This window comes from Bacillus rossius, chromosome 1, assembly GCF_032445375.1.
Source record: "Bacillus rossius redtenbacheri isolate Brsri chromosome 1, Brsri_v3, whole genome shotgun sequence".
Classification (NCBI taxonomy): domain Eukaryota; kingdom Metazoa; phylum Arthropoda; class Insecta; order Phasmatodea; family Bacillidae; genus Bacillus; species Bacillus rossius.
In genome coordinates, this window is record NC_086330.1 from 29,883,527 (window position 1) to 29,900,947 (window position 17,421).

The 17,421-nt window shown below is 35.0% G+C and overlaps 1 protein-coding gene across 2 annotated transcripts in view; it reads left to right on the forward strand.

Annotated features, from left to right (window-relative positions):
* The window catches only part of LOC134533665 (cytosolic carboxypeptidase 1-like), a 246,022-nt gene that overhangs the window by 121,794 nt on the left and 106,807 nt on the right, over positions 1 to 17,421 (forward strand). For both annotated transcript variants that reach the window (XM_063371214.1, XM_063371222.1), the window contains exons 16-17: positions 3,190 to 3,407; positions 8,076 to 8,216. In XM_063371214.1, the coding sequence (XP_063227284.1) occupies positions 3,190 to 3,407; positions 8,076 to 8,216 (359 nt within the window). The remainder of the gene's footprint in view (positions 1 to 3,189; positions 3,408 to 8,075; positions 8,217 to 17,421) is intronic.

Below are 17,421 nucleotides of genomic sequence, written 5' to 3' on the forward strand. Positions count from 1 at the left end.
GTTAGATTGAGGCCTAAACTGTTGTGATAATGTCTACGCAACAGGCTGGCCCTACTGCTCCTCCATCAAAGGCACATTAGAGGACACAACCACTTGTCTCATGTGCTCTCTCACTGCCTCATGTAGTCATGTCCTTTCCGTCACCCTCGCTCTTGACATAAGTCACGAATAAGGGTTTCCTCCCCCTTTTCTTTGATAACCCAGCGCTCTTAGCCAATCAGCCCTGCCGCCCTGGGGCCCCCACAGGCGTGGATGCGGATACGCCGCATACGCAACCGGGAAGAGCGTTAGAGCTTTTGGCTATGCAAAGGGGCTGAGGCTACCCATCTCAGCTTATGCACCATCTCCGGCCCCCTACTCCACTCAGCTCACCAGCAAGTTGGATGCTCCCAAAGCCCTTTGGAGTCATCACTTCTGGCGCCTACCCCAGTCTCCCGCTCTCACACTGGGACCCCTCAATCACCCAGTGAACCCGCGGTCCGGTGGAGGCCTACCCAACCTCTGCCAGCTGTCCAGGCTGGTAACCGGAGCTGTCCTCGTCGCTCACAACGTCAGCACTTCAATGGGCTAGGGAACCCTGATACCTGCCCCTATACACTCGGGGCACCACTCCCAAGTACGAGTCCTTCCCAACAAGAATCCTGGGCCTTAGAGGAAACCTCAGCGGGGCACCATTCAAACATGGTGTATTCTCCCCGTACTACGACCAACTTTTGGTCTCGTCGGCAGCCCTCGCTCTTGACAAGGTCACTTGATTTAATATGTTTACGACCTTTACACTTTCATTCTCCAAGCTGACAAGGTTTCAATTTTTTGGCCGTGCCGTGCCGCCCGAAAGTTCACGAGCTGCCAGAAAAGTTTTTAGTCTCATGTTAATAATATTTTCTACCATTTATTAGTTACTGGGTTGGGTTTCTTAAATGTAAAATACCTATATAATCATAATTTTATCATGTATTGATAGATAGTCAAATAATAAAAGCATTTTTGGAAAGTCTAGGAACGAAATCCATCACATTAAAATTGTTCCTTATGTGGAAACATGATTTAATTAAGTGATATTATGCTTAACGGACAATACCTGGGAATATAATCTGTCTGTTGATCAAGGATTGATTGTATATGAATATAAGAGTTCTTGTTTGCAGGCAAATTAATATTTGTAATGCTTTTGGTGGTTTGTTTAATCCCGCCGCAAGTCAAGCTATGTGCTAAATAACTTGTACCTTACACAGAATCACATAAACTGTGAAATTATTAAAAATATTAATGTTGTTACTTCTATGCCAACTTTTATTGTGAAAAGTACATAAGACATAAATACTGCTTTATAAATCAATAGCAGTTGTTTTAAAAATTAAATTTAGAATGAAGTTTTCAGCTAAACATATATTTAATGTTTTTGGTTAATATATAAATGCACGCATGGAAATGTTCAAAACTCTGGTTATGTTTTAAACCTAATCGTAAATTTTGATGTTGCTGCCAGAGAATGTTTTTTTCATTCCTCCCACTCCATACTTGCTGGTTTTGTGGACATGTCTGGAGTCATAGCTGTCCAAGAGACGTTTCCCCAACTGTTGTTCATGTATGTCTCTTTGTTTGATAAAAGTCCATTCTACATGCACAATACAGAAATGTGTTACACAAGGGATGTCTAAGATGCACCAGTCTTTTAATACATTGACTGGTTTTTCATTAATGAAACAGAGATTGAGTACATAAATTAACCCCTTAAATCATCATTATAATTTATGGTGGGTACACAGCATTTGTGTAAACAATCATATGGTTTGATAACTTGTTTCAAAAGGATTTTTTTTTTACATATGTAAATTGCCATAGCAGATTATAAGGTACCAGGGGCCACAACTCTGTAGGCAAAAAGTATTCTGTACTTCTGATAAACTTGAATGTTTAAAGGTAAATTACCACAAGCAAAATAGTGTGCGGTATTTTACTGTAACAATATTACTTTGTTTAATTGTTATTCCTAGGGCTGGAGGGAAAGCATTTTTACATGGAGGAAATTGTTAAGTCTATAACTGGTTCAAGCTGTCAATTATTTTAATTTTTTTTTTCAAGGTGGTAATAAAAATGAGGCAACCAAACACTTTTTCATTGTAATTTACTTACTGTAAAATTTGTGTGTCCGAAACAATTGAGGTAATTTCATCCACTTCTAGATCTCTACTATAGGCATTAACTAAAAAAGAAGCGGTGCTTTAAGAGAGCATTCTGTAATGCATTAGATGCAACTGTCTGAGTTCTGTGACAGACTTATAAATCACACGTTAAAAGGGACTGCATTTTGTTTGTAGTAAATACTGTAATTTCACTAATTTGTATGTATTCATTTGTGTAGATTTAAAATATGGTATACAGTAAAACCCTGTTAAAAATTTCTTAAGGTATACTTAGAAATGGACTTATTAAATGGGAAACTAATAAAAAGGGTATTTTTTTTTAGATATTTATAGTTTATGGCATTAATTTTTGAATAATGTAATGTAGGTAAACATCTTAAGTGGGAATTTCTTAAGAGTTAAACTGTAATTGAAAAAGAAGTGGAAGATGTCTGAAGATAAATTTTCATGTTAATACATTAATAACTACTGTACTTGTATTATTTAGCTGAAAAATTTAACACAAAAAATTTGTTAATACTGATTTCAAGATCATTCACAACATAACTGTAAGATTCATGACATGTAGAGAAAGAAATCCCAGCTCCAAACATTGTTACGTATCAGCATAAATCACATTTAAAATTTTCTTTGCATAAAACTTATTATTAGACATTTGAAAAACAAAATAACCAAATTTTGGGTTTTATTGGCTTCATTCATGTTCAGTATGTAGTTAAAAACCTGTTAAAATGCTTACTGCAGATTTCCCTTCATTCAGAAAATTGTTTTCGATTAAATGACCCAAGTTGAAATTACAGCATAATTTCTTAAAAACAAAGCTTATTGATTCAAAAATATTTTAGCAATGTAGGGACTTAATTCTACATTCTACAAAATTAAAATATATTTTGGAATTTTTAAATTATAATCATGAAGTGCATTATTGAAAATGATAAAAAATATTTTTAAGGGTTTGTGTTTATTTGGTAACCGAATCGGCCAACGGAACTACAAGCCATGCAGCACTGCTTATGTGGGACTTGTGTTGTGTGTGCTGCAGGTATGAAGCCTCTCCTATACTCGGTGCGAGACGCGGTTCTCGGCAGGCCTGGCTGGGTGCGAGCCGGGACAGACATCTGCTACTTCCGCAACAGTTACCAGAACCTGGCCAACAAGGGCCTCTGCTACTACACTGCCACATTCACCGTCGAGTTCCAGCATGCGTACGACGTCTGCTACCTTGCGTATCACTACCCGTACACCTACTCCCAGTTGCTGGTACGATCATGATATTCATGTTAGAACTTGACTTGAGAGAAATTTCATAATACAGTCAAACCTCTATCTATCGTTTTTCAGGGGACTAACAAAAAATTCAGTAGATGCGGACATTCAATAGATGTGGACTTCACTCTTAGATTTTGAAAAAAATATTTCAACCTCAAAATTAGTTTCAGAAATATATCAGTTATTTGTCATTAAAGTTTAATCAATTGAAAAAAAAAATAAAAATGGAAGCATTTTACTTAATTCAATTTACACTTAAAAAAAACATAGCCTATGCACAATAGACCTACAATTCAATTTCAATTTCTTCAATAATCCTCATTCATCCATCAAGTGTTCTCAACTACAGTAAAACCTCGCTCGTACGGCCCCTGGTTCGTGCGTACACCTCGGTCGTACATACAGATTTTCGAAAAAATAAAAGTATATGAAAAATTGTAAGAATACGTTAAAGCTAATTAAAATACAGTCGCATCATGCAGCGTTGAGAACAAATACGGGCTACATTACACATACACATTGCGCCACAGTATAAAAAAAAAAAAAGCCGCAAATTGATGGAAATTTACCGTCAATAGCACGCCATGCGCGGAGAAAGGTCATTGCACTCAATCAGCTGTTGTTACGGTGTGGCGTAGCCGCTGGCTGGCGCTCTCTGTTCTCTGAGCTGCGCATGCGCAGTATAACAAACTCAACGCTCCACCTAGACTCGTGACCTTCCATCAGCAGCCAGCGGAAAAAAATACAAGCTCCACCTCCCGTGTACCAGTTTTGTCCAGTTATAATACCAGTTTATTGGTATACGCACCAGTTTTCTCGTTGCCGTGACATGTTCAAGTTTACGTTCATCTTGATGTCTTGATACCAATAATTATTTACGATCCTCAGAAATAAATGGTGAGTTTAAAAAAATATGCGTCAACTGTACAATACCGTACTTCCGAAATTATAAAATACGTATAAAACAGTTACCAAGACTTCGCTCATTTTATCTTGTGAAGTTTATGTCTCGTACCAATATTTCAGCTAAGTTGTGACATAAATACAATAACTTACAAGCAGCCACGTCTAATATTCCCAACATTTCCCTTACGTTTATACATTCCTGAGTTTACGTTTTTCCCTCGTGCATTTTAGATTGTCTCCGGCTATGATTACTCAGACTTTTCCACGCCTAGACTTAAATTATTACATGTTTAGAAATAAAAGCAACTTTTCATGTTATAAAATATGTTTATTTTGCGATTTAAAATGTTCATTGCCGACTATAAACGTTACGTTTTTCATTATGTTTTTAGGCCTACTAGCTAATCTTATCTACACTTAAAGTACCCACGGTATTTTTTTATTTGATCAAATATATTGTGTGTTAATGCTCAGTCATAATAAGGGACATGTTAATAATTCTCGAAGTGATTTTATATACGTACGGTATAAAATGTTTTGTTTTTTACGTTACCATTTTAGCCGACTTGAAAAAGTTTCGTACATAAATACAAGTCGATAGTGTGGCAACGTTTCGTGACTAGTCAATTTCACGGAAATATGGCACCAATGATAGCCATCTACTGTTTGTTGACAGTTCACTCGTTGCTATTATAAAATGGCTTAAGATTTAAGGTGATTTTTACTATTTCTATATACAGTAGAACCCTGTTATAATGAATCTGAAGGGAGTAGTTTATATGTTCACTATAGAGGGGAAACTTTATATCTGGGAAAACTTTTATATTGGCAATACATACTCAAAAGCATAATCTTAACTACACATAGGCCTAAGCCAAGAAAAGAACGAATGAAAATACTCAAAGCAACAGTTTTATGAGCAAATGCAGATATTATATTTAATACACTACACATGTACAAACTTTCTAGTAATGGTTCTTCGACATCGGCGTATTTTACTTTTTTCAGGCGTTTAATACTCTGTGACGTATTCGCAGCTTGAGAAAGAAGATTGTTCAGCTTGTTTAATATTGTATTTAATGTGGATGTTGCAATTCCCAGTTCCTTTGATATTAACACGTGCGGGACAGTGGGTTTTTTAATAATGTCTAGTTTATCTCGCACAGATAATGCCTTACGTTTTTTAACGTGTTTTTCGCCCCTTTTTTATGTACGTATTTCTTATTGAAGCACATTTGCAGCTTAATAACACGAAATTCTTTTTACCGTCAAAAGTAAATAAACAAAAAATAACGAGTCTGGCGCATCAAAGATCACTACGTATCATTTAGTATCGCAGTTGCTAAAGCTGTAACGAAAATTTCTTTCTATGGAAAAAATTTAGTCCACAGAGTTCTATCTAGTGGTAGTCTTACGAACCTTACTCGATCAAAATGTCCGAAACGTGAACGATAAAAATGAGACGTAAAAATATTGAATTTGCTGCTATAATGTACATACGTATTTGTGTGGCGGTAATTTATGTTTAATTTTGATAACTTATTAAATGTACAAGCGTTCGCCCATTCTTTAACTATGCAGGGAAAACTATTTTTTATTTTCACAAAACTGAGCACCATTTCTGGCTACACGTAGCCTACCGAGGCCACTCGATTACGACTTGTTTATAATATGAACAGTGGACACTCGAGTAGCATATTGCGGAGAAAAACGTTAATGTGATCCAGAATAGACGTTTTGTGAAAAAAAAACTTATAATTATATGAAAATATTTGAGATAAATGTGCATTATGTCGGTAAAATTTGTTCGTAGTACACGGGAAAACGTATCAACATTGACAAAAGTTGTGCGCTATATCCAATAAATTAATACATAACCTCACATCATTTCGCCGGGACCGAAACGGAAATTCACAATAAACGGGAATTCATTATAGGCGGGTTCACTATAAACGGGTTCTACTGTACTATCGTTCCTGTTTTTATGACGGTTTCTTTCTAAGAAATGGTTATTTCTGCAAAATCTTTATTGTTAAACAATCATCTATTATAATTTATAGTGACGGGATCACATTTTTTGTACAATCAATGCGGACAAAACGATAATTCGAACATCGGACAAGCGGACTTTTTTTAACCTTAGTTGTATTGCAATTTTGCCGGGACCGTAGAAAGTATACGATAAACACGGACAATTGATACATGCGAGTTCGATAGATAGAGGTTTGACTGTAATTATCTTGACTGATTGTTTTATCAGTCACCTATGAATATTTGTTACTATTTCTGTACTTAGCCATACACATTTTACATGCTTAAAAAATTAGCAATAGCTCTGTAAAAATGAATTGTATCAAATAAATGAATATGTCAAAAGTGTTTTGGAAACAATACTAACTTATTAAGGTCTTGAAACATTTTACTTCATTTGATTATATCATCCTTTTTACATATGCCTTTCTACATAAATGTGTATAATTAATTTTTTAAAATTACTTTTATTATGTTGTCAACAGAGATTAATTTTTATATAAAAAAAAGATGGCTTCTATTTAAATCTTTATTTTTGACAAAATTCATTATCTACCAATATCTTTAGAAATATGCATGGCATAAAAAAAATCGAAGTTGCTTCATGTTTGTGTGGGTTTTACATTCGAAATCGACTTATAATCGAGATTGACTTATATTCGTGATACACCTCTTACTCTAGGTCTCCCTTACATTAAAATTGTTTTATATTTAAGGTTCATACATTGGAAGTCTTCCTACATTTGTCTAATTTTAGAGGTCATCTTACACTCAAGGTCGTCTTGCACTTGAAGTCATATTGAATTAGGAGTCACCTTACATTCACTGTTGTATTGGATTCAAGGTCACCTTTCATTTGAGGTCATATTGAATTTGAAGTTTAATTGAATTTGAGGTTAACTTGTTTTTGAAGTTGTCTGACATTCAAAATGGCCTTAAATTTGAGGTCTTGTTACATTTGATGTCGTCTTACATTTTATGTGGTCCTTTATTTGAGGTTATCTTATCTAGATCATATTGTGTTCTTGGTTGCTTTGTGTTAGAGATCACCTTATTTTTGATGTAAAATTATAATCTATATTTGATTATGTTTATTTTATGGCATCTTATATTTAAGGTTATTCTGTATGACTTAACTTAATAGGTGTGATGATTGATGTCAAAAAATTCAATTTGTTAGTTTCAATATTTATTTTAATATTTATAAAGGGAAATAATAAACTCCATACTTGTGCAGTTATTTCACAGAGTATAAATGAACTTTCCTTAATAACATTAAAAAATTTTCTTCTCATTGCCATTCAATGAAAGATTTTTTTAACAACATTTTAAGATTTTAACTGAATATTCTAGAAGTTTTGATATGGTTTGTAGTGCCAAATATTTGCACTATTCAAATGGATATGTTAATATTCACCCTTAATCTAGCATGCACCATATTTAGATAAAACATATTTGTCTTTTACATATAAGATAGTGTTCCAGTGTCTAAACAAAGGTTTCAGATCATATTCTAAGCAACCATTTCAGAAAAAAAAAAAAATTATTTTCTGTTTGTCTCTAAACCAAGTATTTACTTGGATGGTTGTGAATAGTATTTTTTTTTCCCCTTGTGTTAGGAATTTCAGTATTTTCTGTTATTTATTTAAATAAAAGTGCAAATGATATTAATCAAACTCTTAAGCACCCTTGCCATATCAGCATGTTTACTTCTTTCAACAGACGCAGCTGTGGAGGTGGGGCCTGCTGGCCAGCCCTTCTGTCGTGTACTTCCGAGTTGCATCCTTGTGCTTGACTCTGAATGGTAACGAGACTCCGGTACTCACAATCACCGCTCCAGAATCCAAGACAAATCCCATAAAGGTGAGAGAGCCGGCGAGCATGCCTTGCATGTATCCGACGCACCTCAGAGGCAGTGTGATATTTGTTCCTATATTGAATAGGATTTTACCTGGATGGCATTGTATTCATATTTTTGGTTATCGTAGCCTGTATATAATCCATGTGTAACTTCAGTTTCTGTAAATATTCTATGGTGTTCAACCAGTCAAGAAGGCAGCCAATCAATAAGTTACACTACTTTGTTTTGAAGGTCAAGAATGAGCATCCAGAAAAATCAGTAAGTCTTTGCAGAGCAGGTGCCAACAAAGGGTCCTGTAATCCTTGGAACCAGTAGACCTTGTGCGTTATAACCGAAAATTTGCATTTAAGTCCTAGGTGACAGCAAATTAACAACATTAAAATGCTACCCATTTATACAGTTTTTAATTTTGACTGTCCGTAAACTTACCAAAATAATCGAGAAACTGTAATTCACCCATTAATGTAAGAAAAAATTAAATTTTTAATATTTAAGATTAATTCACGACATATTTTTTTAATCTTTGCCACCCAGATAAAAATACGATTTACACCGATTTGAAGAGCCCAATGCGATAAAATGTCTAAATAAATGTTTATATTTATACTTTTAGCTTTAAGATAGTATATTTATAAAGAGTCTAGCATAATTAGCTGCCTCATTAAAGCTGCCCGAGCGTTGCAGTGTACTGCGGCCGTACTGATCTTTCACGGCCGGCGTGCTTTGAAACACGCTGCGTACTGCGACACTCAATAAACTTTGTCTTATTTAAGGATTACTTAAAATATATTTAAAGCATATGATAGGGTGTATTCATTTTACATCTATTGAGATATACATATTCTTTTTTCTTATATGAATGATTTTTGAGACAATAAAATTAACAATAGCTAAACAATTACTGCTTGGAACTTGTAAATAAAAATTCTAGAGGACCTCTAGTTTCATATATGTGTGTTCGTATTTTGTTACAAAAATTTTATTATTAAAAATTATTTTAATACCAAAAAATATAATTATTTTTTATTTCTAATACATTATATTATTTTCGATCAGAACTATGCAAAATTTTAATGTAGCCTATATTATAAAAAATATATATTTAATTGTATAAAATTAGTTTACTACATAACAATTGAAGAAAACGATACACCGTAAATTTACTTATTGAGTTTTGTCACTTTTATAACATAATTCGTATGATAATATTATTTTTTCCAGAAAATAAATAAAACATAAGTTGTGTTGTAAAATGTATTGATAGAATTACATATTTAGTATTTTTTTCTAAGTTAATTTATTGGAGTGCTGCGCCTAGCTGACTTCGTTAAATTGCTAGTGGCAAAGAGCGGTGGTGGATGTTTTTGCAAGAGTTTGACCGTATTTTATGACCCTAGCTGTGAGAGGGTGTTCGTCCCAGAAATCTTAACGGTCAAGGAAAATAGCCTTTCTCTGTAGTCACGTACGGGTCTGCTACTCGCGCAATATCGTCAGTTTTATCACAACTTTCTGGGAAGTTCTATTGTTGTTTTTTATTTATAATTTAGAAATTAAAGAGTTGATCATACTAACATTTTTACCTAAGCAAATCGCATCATGGAAGATTTTTATCTACGTTTGCAGCAAAAATCACTTGTAGTTAGGAAACTTTTATTATTTCAGAGTAAAATTCAGTCTGGAATTACCATACATTAAAAACCCTAGTTTTCTGGAGCAAAAAACGTCCCAACACGAGCGACTTTAACACTGCTGCACACACACTACGCAGCTTGAAATACATCAGTGGTCAGACTATTGTACCAGACACTCAAAATATACTCATTTAAACCTTGAAAAAAAAAAACAGACAATATTTATGAAGTAATTTTGACGCTACGCTCAACATATTTATGTAACATGTAGTGAAATTTCTATAAAAAATATTTTTTTCTTACCTTTTATGATTAAAATTACCAATTTAATAATAGGACGTTTAAACTTTGAGGTGTTTATCACAATTACCATGTAAGACATTATTTTATATTACTTTGGTACCATAATGAGAACCGACTTTAAAAAGTATTAAAGTTATTACATTTACGAAACATTTTTGTGGATCATTGTAGAAATTATCATTAAGGACTCAACTTCTCATTATTGGTGTGATCACAAGGTTTCATCGGTAAACTTATGACGTGTTACTAAGAAATGTTCATTCTACTAGTGTACAAAATTTTTGCTTTGGGATAATTTTCCATGTATTAAATTTTTTTTTTTCTTAACAGCGAAATTCGTCCCAACCCGAGCCTACTTCCACAACCTCGCAGTAGTATACACTACGCGGTTCGGATCGCTTTAGTGGTCAGACTAATTGTATGAGACACTTAAAAAATATACCAATTTAAAGATGAATAAATATGCAACAACGTTTACTCGAAGCGATTTCCACGTTGGGCTCTTTAAGTTTATGTAAGATGTATTTATATTTCCTTAAAATTGAATGAAAGTGAATTCGTTAACTTTAATGATTTAAATGGTCTATTTTATAGAAACATGTTTAAACTTTGTGCTTTTTATCACTATCCTCAGATAGGGCAATGTTTCTAGATTATTTTGGGTTCCATACTGACTGTCTACTCCATAAACTGCATTTGCAATATCCATTATTGTGGATCGTTGAAAAAAATTGTCATTTTGGATTTAACTGCTCGTTTTTGGTGTGACGCACAAGGTTTGCGTGTTACTAAGAAATGTTCATTCTACCACTGTACAAATTTTTGGCTTTGGAATAATTTTCCATGTATTAAAAACCTTTGTTTCTTCACAGCGAAATTCGTCCCGACCCGAGCCTACTTTGGCAACCACGCAGTAGTATACACTACGCGGCTCGGATCGCTTTAGTGGTCAGACACATTGTACCAGGCTCTCAACAAATAAACTAATTTAAAATTTAAGAACTAAATCGTGATCGTAAAATGGCCGCCATGGTGATTTGCGATTTATGGAGAAATAACAGCAGTTAAAATCTTATGTACTTTCCAAGAGACATTATTACATCACCAATCATCTAAAGTAACAGGTTTACAAAATTTCAACATATTCAGTAACTAGTCAATTTTTTCATATGTGTTAGTATTAACAATCTGGACCATATCTAGTCGGTGAGGTCTGTATTGTTACAGACTATCTGTATTCTGGTATTTGGAATTTGAAGCTACTTAATGATTCTCTTTCAATGTCTATTAAAATATACCTAATGCTAATTGCAGGAATATTTCTACTCGATTTCAAAATTATAATTCCTGAACATTTGTAGCGGACACATTTCAATGTAACATATACCGTAAACCGGGGTAACTTTGGGACACTTTTTCCAGTTTTTTACTACTCCTGTTAGCTGACATTAATATAGATTGATGAAGCTATAATATTATAAGTATTTAACCTTCCTCTTACAAAATATTGTCATAATTTTATTCTAGGACCAAAAATATTCTAATAAACAGCCTACATTGTTGTCCCAATCTTACCCCATTAATTGGGGTAAGATTGGGACAATACACTTTTTCGCTTACCTATAAACACTAGTAAAAATAATTTTGTCCCAATGTTACACTTAAGTTTCTTATTTCAGACATGAAGCTTGGTATTGAAATCATATTACAAAAGGTTTTAGCACATTAAATTGTAAATTAAAGTAATATTTACAAAATAATTACTAAAAATAAGCATAACAAATAGTTTACAATATATTCTTATATCATATTAGGAAAGTTCTTTGACTTTAAAAATTTCCAGTCGGCCTATTTGTACAGGCTGGTAATTTTTTGGACTATTTCATCCTTTGAATAGAAAACTTTGTCGGGCTTTGCTGGCCATTTCCAGTTTAAGGCAGACTTCTTAATAGCTGATACAAGTATATCATCATTTTTAAATTCGACAATACGCCCCGGGTACAGTTCGTCTTCGTACCTCACCAAAATGTAGTCTCTCACCGCCAGGTTCTCAAGAAAACTTTAAGGTTGTAGGCTTGGCATTAATGGAGCACATTGCTCTTCCAAGTCACTGAAAGTTACGCTGTCTTCAGAGTCTCTTAGCGAAAACTTAGCATAACCATCATCACTGCTGCTCTCAGTGCTGCTCTCTCTTCTTCGTTTTTTCTGGTGTGGTACATGCAGTAGTGCTTCCGCACATTTGGAAGTAGATGATTGGGGATCAGGTGCAGATTGGTGATGTTCAGATGGTGGTAACGAAACAGCTTTAAGTTCTTCTGCTGAAACACTTTTTCCTGGAAGAACATTCAGCTTCTTCTTTCTCAGGATTTTGCGGACTTTGGTAGTTTCTTCCTGTTTTTTGTAATTTTTTCTAGGAAGCTCTTCCAGACAAGGGAAGAAATAGATGAATCTAGGCTCCCTAAAGGCAATCTTTTTAGAACCACCTGTCTGTCAATAGGATAAATTCCTGACTTGCGGAATCCGGAAATCATGTTTTCTGGACCTGTAACCAAGCCATCGAAGAGGTTTTTCAAAAGTGTTGGAAATTGATCCTTCGGTACAGATGTACACCGACTTCCAGCTGCAGTTTTCTTCCAATTTTTTAGTACCTTTCGCCAGGCAACTTTCATTTGTCGAAAGTAAGCCACGTCCAGTGGCTGTAGGAGGTGGGGTAGCATTTGGAGGAAGTGCTATGAATTTTATGTTGTTTGTTTCACACAGCCTTATAACCTCCATATTGATGTGGGAGCTACGATTATCACTGATGATAGCTTTTGGTCCTTCCTGGTGGTTTAGAACAGGCAACATTAAAGATGTAAACCAGTCTTCAAAAGCATGCCCATCAAACCAACCAGATTTAGTTCTATTGTATCGAGTACCCGAGGGTCCGTTTTCAGTCCAAGTTGTCCAAATCTTCTCCGCCTTATAGTTTACATAAGGTGGTGCTACATCCCCTGCTGCATTTCCACAAACAATTATAGATGTGCACGCTTTAGACAAATTTTTTATCCTCTCAGGCAGGGGCGCAACAACAGGGGGAGGCAAGGGTATTTTGCCCCCCCCCCCCCCCCCCCCCCCCCCCCCTCTGAAACCTTGAAGTGGGGGCAAACGGGGGCAAAGAAAGTGCTGTGTAATCAATTTTTAGATAATAAAACTGCTTAAATAGCACCATTTTCCACCTTGAAATACAAATTTTCCCGGGGGAGGACCCCTGGACCCCGCTTCAATACGGGGGATCGATGATTCTTTATAAAAAGTTATATTTCCCCCTCCTTTGGAAATTTAATTGTTGCACCCCTGCTCTCAGGGTACTTAATTCCCCTCTTGGTGATGATTTTTCTGGTTCCAGAATTGTCTACAAAGATTTGTTTCGTCGTAATTCCAAATATTCACTTTTGGAATTCCTATCAGCTCCTTTTACAAATTATCAAAAAACTTATTCACAACCTTTTCTTCTGTTGCTGCTCTAGAGTAAGAAATTTTTTTGCTGTTCTCTGAGTTAATATTGCTTTGTGCCGTCGCATGAACCCTTCCGCCCAATCATTTCCTGGTAAATTGTTTTAAAATTGTAGCTCCTTTCTTCCACAGCGGTCCAGGTATGACTTGACAACACATCGAAGGTCAAACATATCCACAGGAAATCCATAGTTAGACACGGCTACAATGTGACTTACAAATTGCAACTACTCTTCATTTGTGAAAACAGGAGCTCGGTCGACAGCTTTAAATTGGTTTTCCTGGTTTTTTAAGTGCAAAGTGTTTTTTGGAATACCATATTTTGTTGAAGCTTTGCGAATCGACAATGTTTTGTTCCGTACAGCTTGCAAGGCTTCATTCAAGTTTTCCTCTGTGTAATTTTTATATGGCCGTGTACCAAGAACATGTTTGGGATTTATTGGCATGGTTGGTCGCTTTATTCTGAAAAATATGAAGAAAAAATGCAGTAAAACATATTACGCCAACTTTTGGGCAACTTTGGGACAGTCCCAAAGTTACCCCACCAAGTGATGAAAATTTACTATTTTGAGGTTATAAAATAAAATGCAAGTATCAAAAACATTAGCATCACATTAAATGGATGTCAAGGCTTGTACTTCTTCAAATACATACCTGTCTTTCGTGAAGTATTTGCCGTTTTTAAAGTGCGTACAAAAGTTTACACAAAAACAAAAATATTAACAACATGTGGTTGAAACCAAATCCACTGCCTCTATCCCACCAGTGCAACTACAGCTTCAAATAAATGCCATGAGATAGTAGCACATACCAGCGAATATAGAAGCGGTGATTGCGTACCACTTCTAAATACATGGCCTTGACAGGAAATCCTAAAGCCAGAAATTACTCACTGTCCCAAATTTACACCCCCAGTCCCAAAGTTACCCCGGTTTACGGTACTGATTTTCGAGTTGTGTTGAGGTTTCACATGCCACTTCGTGTACACCTGCTCTGGTAACAATTACTCATCACAACCGGTGCTGTCTGTACGAGCGTCTTCACAAGTTATCCTGAAATATGTTCTTAAATATTAATTCAAGTTAATTCTTAAAATCCTAAACACCTTATCTTAAGTGTCATAAATGAATCGTTATATTTTGTAAATCCATAATAATATAGGAGCCAACATGGCGCGAAGCGATGGACGCGATACGAATAATATTTTTTTTACCAACCACTACATCAGTAAATATTTGTGGTTTCCATTCGCTATGAATTCAAGCATGTAACATTTGTACTGCTTCTTCAATTCGGCCACAGTTAAATGGGAGGCTCTGAATCACTGAAAACTTCTCAACAAAATCAACGATGAATCACAGGCATTACAACAAACAGTTGTCACAAGTCAAGTAGCCAATGAGCAGGTGACATTTTTCGAGTCCGTAGAGGATTGTTGAGACTATCGTACAGGTCATTGGCAACGTGCCCTTACGCGCATGGTTAATACCCGCATGAGTAGAGTGTAAAGGCGTAAGCATGAGACACATCTAGGTCCTCATCTAACCACGCACACTTAGATTTAACTCAGGATAGGGTGAAAAATGTTTACTAATTTTGCAGTCCTAACAGTCACCAACGAAACGCCAGCAAAATAAATAAATAAGGCCACGAATATTGTTCGTGAATGAAAGCGAAGCTGATACTTTGGAAACGTTACCAGCAGATATTAAATAATATTTAACTATTATTTACGTAGCTTACTTCTTAAAACTGCATTCATGTAAACTGATTTTGTGTGAGACTATGTTGAGTGTTTTCTGCTACACTTATTTTTCTGAAAAAAAGTCTATTGTGGCTTAATAAACTTGTTAACATTGATGCCTGTCATAAAAAAAAATTCAAACGTAATTATACGGATACATGTTGAGTATAGTTTATGAATGGTTCACGCATTGCTAAAAAAAAAAGCATGTTTACAATTTTACACATCTTTTTGTTGTCGCATCGCGTCCATCGCGTTGTACATACGCAACTCTGAAAAATAAATGTATGTTAAAAAAGCTTTAATAAAATAATCTCTTATCTTTCTTTATTCTTTTTTCTAAGTGCTCTAATGGCTTTCGATAGTTTTGTTTTTTTGTGTACTCTGCTTGGTGGAGGTTTCTTCGGCATTTTATTCCTGAATAAATCTCACGCTTACAACAAAAAACATCTAGCTAAATCACTGCGCTAAATAATAACAGAGAATAACCATTCAATTATACGCCGAGCTAGACCAAACACGTTCTCTTATCTACTGAAAATAAATACGTTGACCTTCATATCAGTTTCGCGCGAAATCCCATCTCCCCTTCGTAAACAAGAGACAGCTGTGGCTGGGTGGGAACGAGAGAAAACACTGGCTGCAAACAGTTGGGGAAACTGTCGCAAGGTGTCACTACTGTCGAGCGCGCTCCATAATTTCTCGTATCCGAGCTTGCACGCTGCTCAAACTTCTACAGCTACATTTTTACTTTAGGTCCGACTGCAATAAGCTAAAGACTAAAATAAAGTCAATCATTCAGCCGACAGATATGTTGGCGTTTGAATTACAAATGAAAACGCGAATGTTATTAAATTCGCAAATGAATATCACGCAATTTCGTAGCAGCTCATTTATTATTATTCAAATTGTAAATACGTTAAATTAATAATGATTACAGATAAAATAATGGTCACAGTCATATCTCCCGTGTCTGAAAATTTATCTGCGAAAGTTTTACCACTGAATTCTTTATAGTTTATTAATAAAGCTTGAATTTAAAAAATTCCCGAAAATCAGCAATAACTTAATTAAAATAAAAATTAAAAAAATAAATTTTACACCAGAATGGTTCAAATCTTCTCTAGCAGCTGAATCATTAACAAATATATTGTTTTTTTTAATACGATGCTGGTGCACCAATCCCCTTAAGATTAGTAAGGGTGCCTTCAGGTCACGGAAGTCCAAAAAGCTACATAAAGTCTTGCAATAACAGCAAAGGTGCTGGAAATCATAAAACTTTAAATTCTATTAGCGTTATGCTAACTTGCCTTTTGTTTTTTGATGCCTCACTTCAGTTTATAGTCTCACGACCAAATACATATGTATATGGAGTGTGTCCACTTACATCATGTTGAAATTTGCTCTGAAAAAGTTTCAGTTTTCTTACTTAAAAATTGTTACTATTTATTAATAGTAAATTTATTTTGTATTTACAATTGCTAATTTTTAATTGAGCTTATAATTTAAGTATCTTTTAATAAATTTTTCATGTAATAAAAGTACTAAAAAATTTTTACTGAAAGTTACTGAAAAAGTCCTGAGATTGGTTCACCAGGTATATTTGTAAACATCATGTTAGTTGGTCAGATAACTTACCACTTACATAAGCCATCTGGGTTAAATTTTTGGTAGTGTCAGACCTGAATTTGTCGCAAGTGAAAAACAGGCGAATGTTGCCATTAGCTGGTGTAGTTTTTGACATACTCCCAGTTCCTCTACTATTCAGTACATGAGTACTCCATTCTTGCTCATCACCTCTTGTTGTTTCTGATGACCCCAATGTTGACAAGACAAGTCTTCTATTGTTCATTCATATGGTTATATTTAGACCAATAAGATATTTTGTGTTTAGTGACCTTAACGTTTGACTCCACAGTCCTGCACAGCCATCTGTAAGAAGCCTTGTCTCTTTTTTTGCGGAGTCTTCTTTTATGTGTGTGCCCAGTGCTCAAAAAAAAATTAAGATAGAATGCATGTGTGCATTGGTTGGTT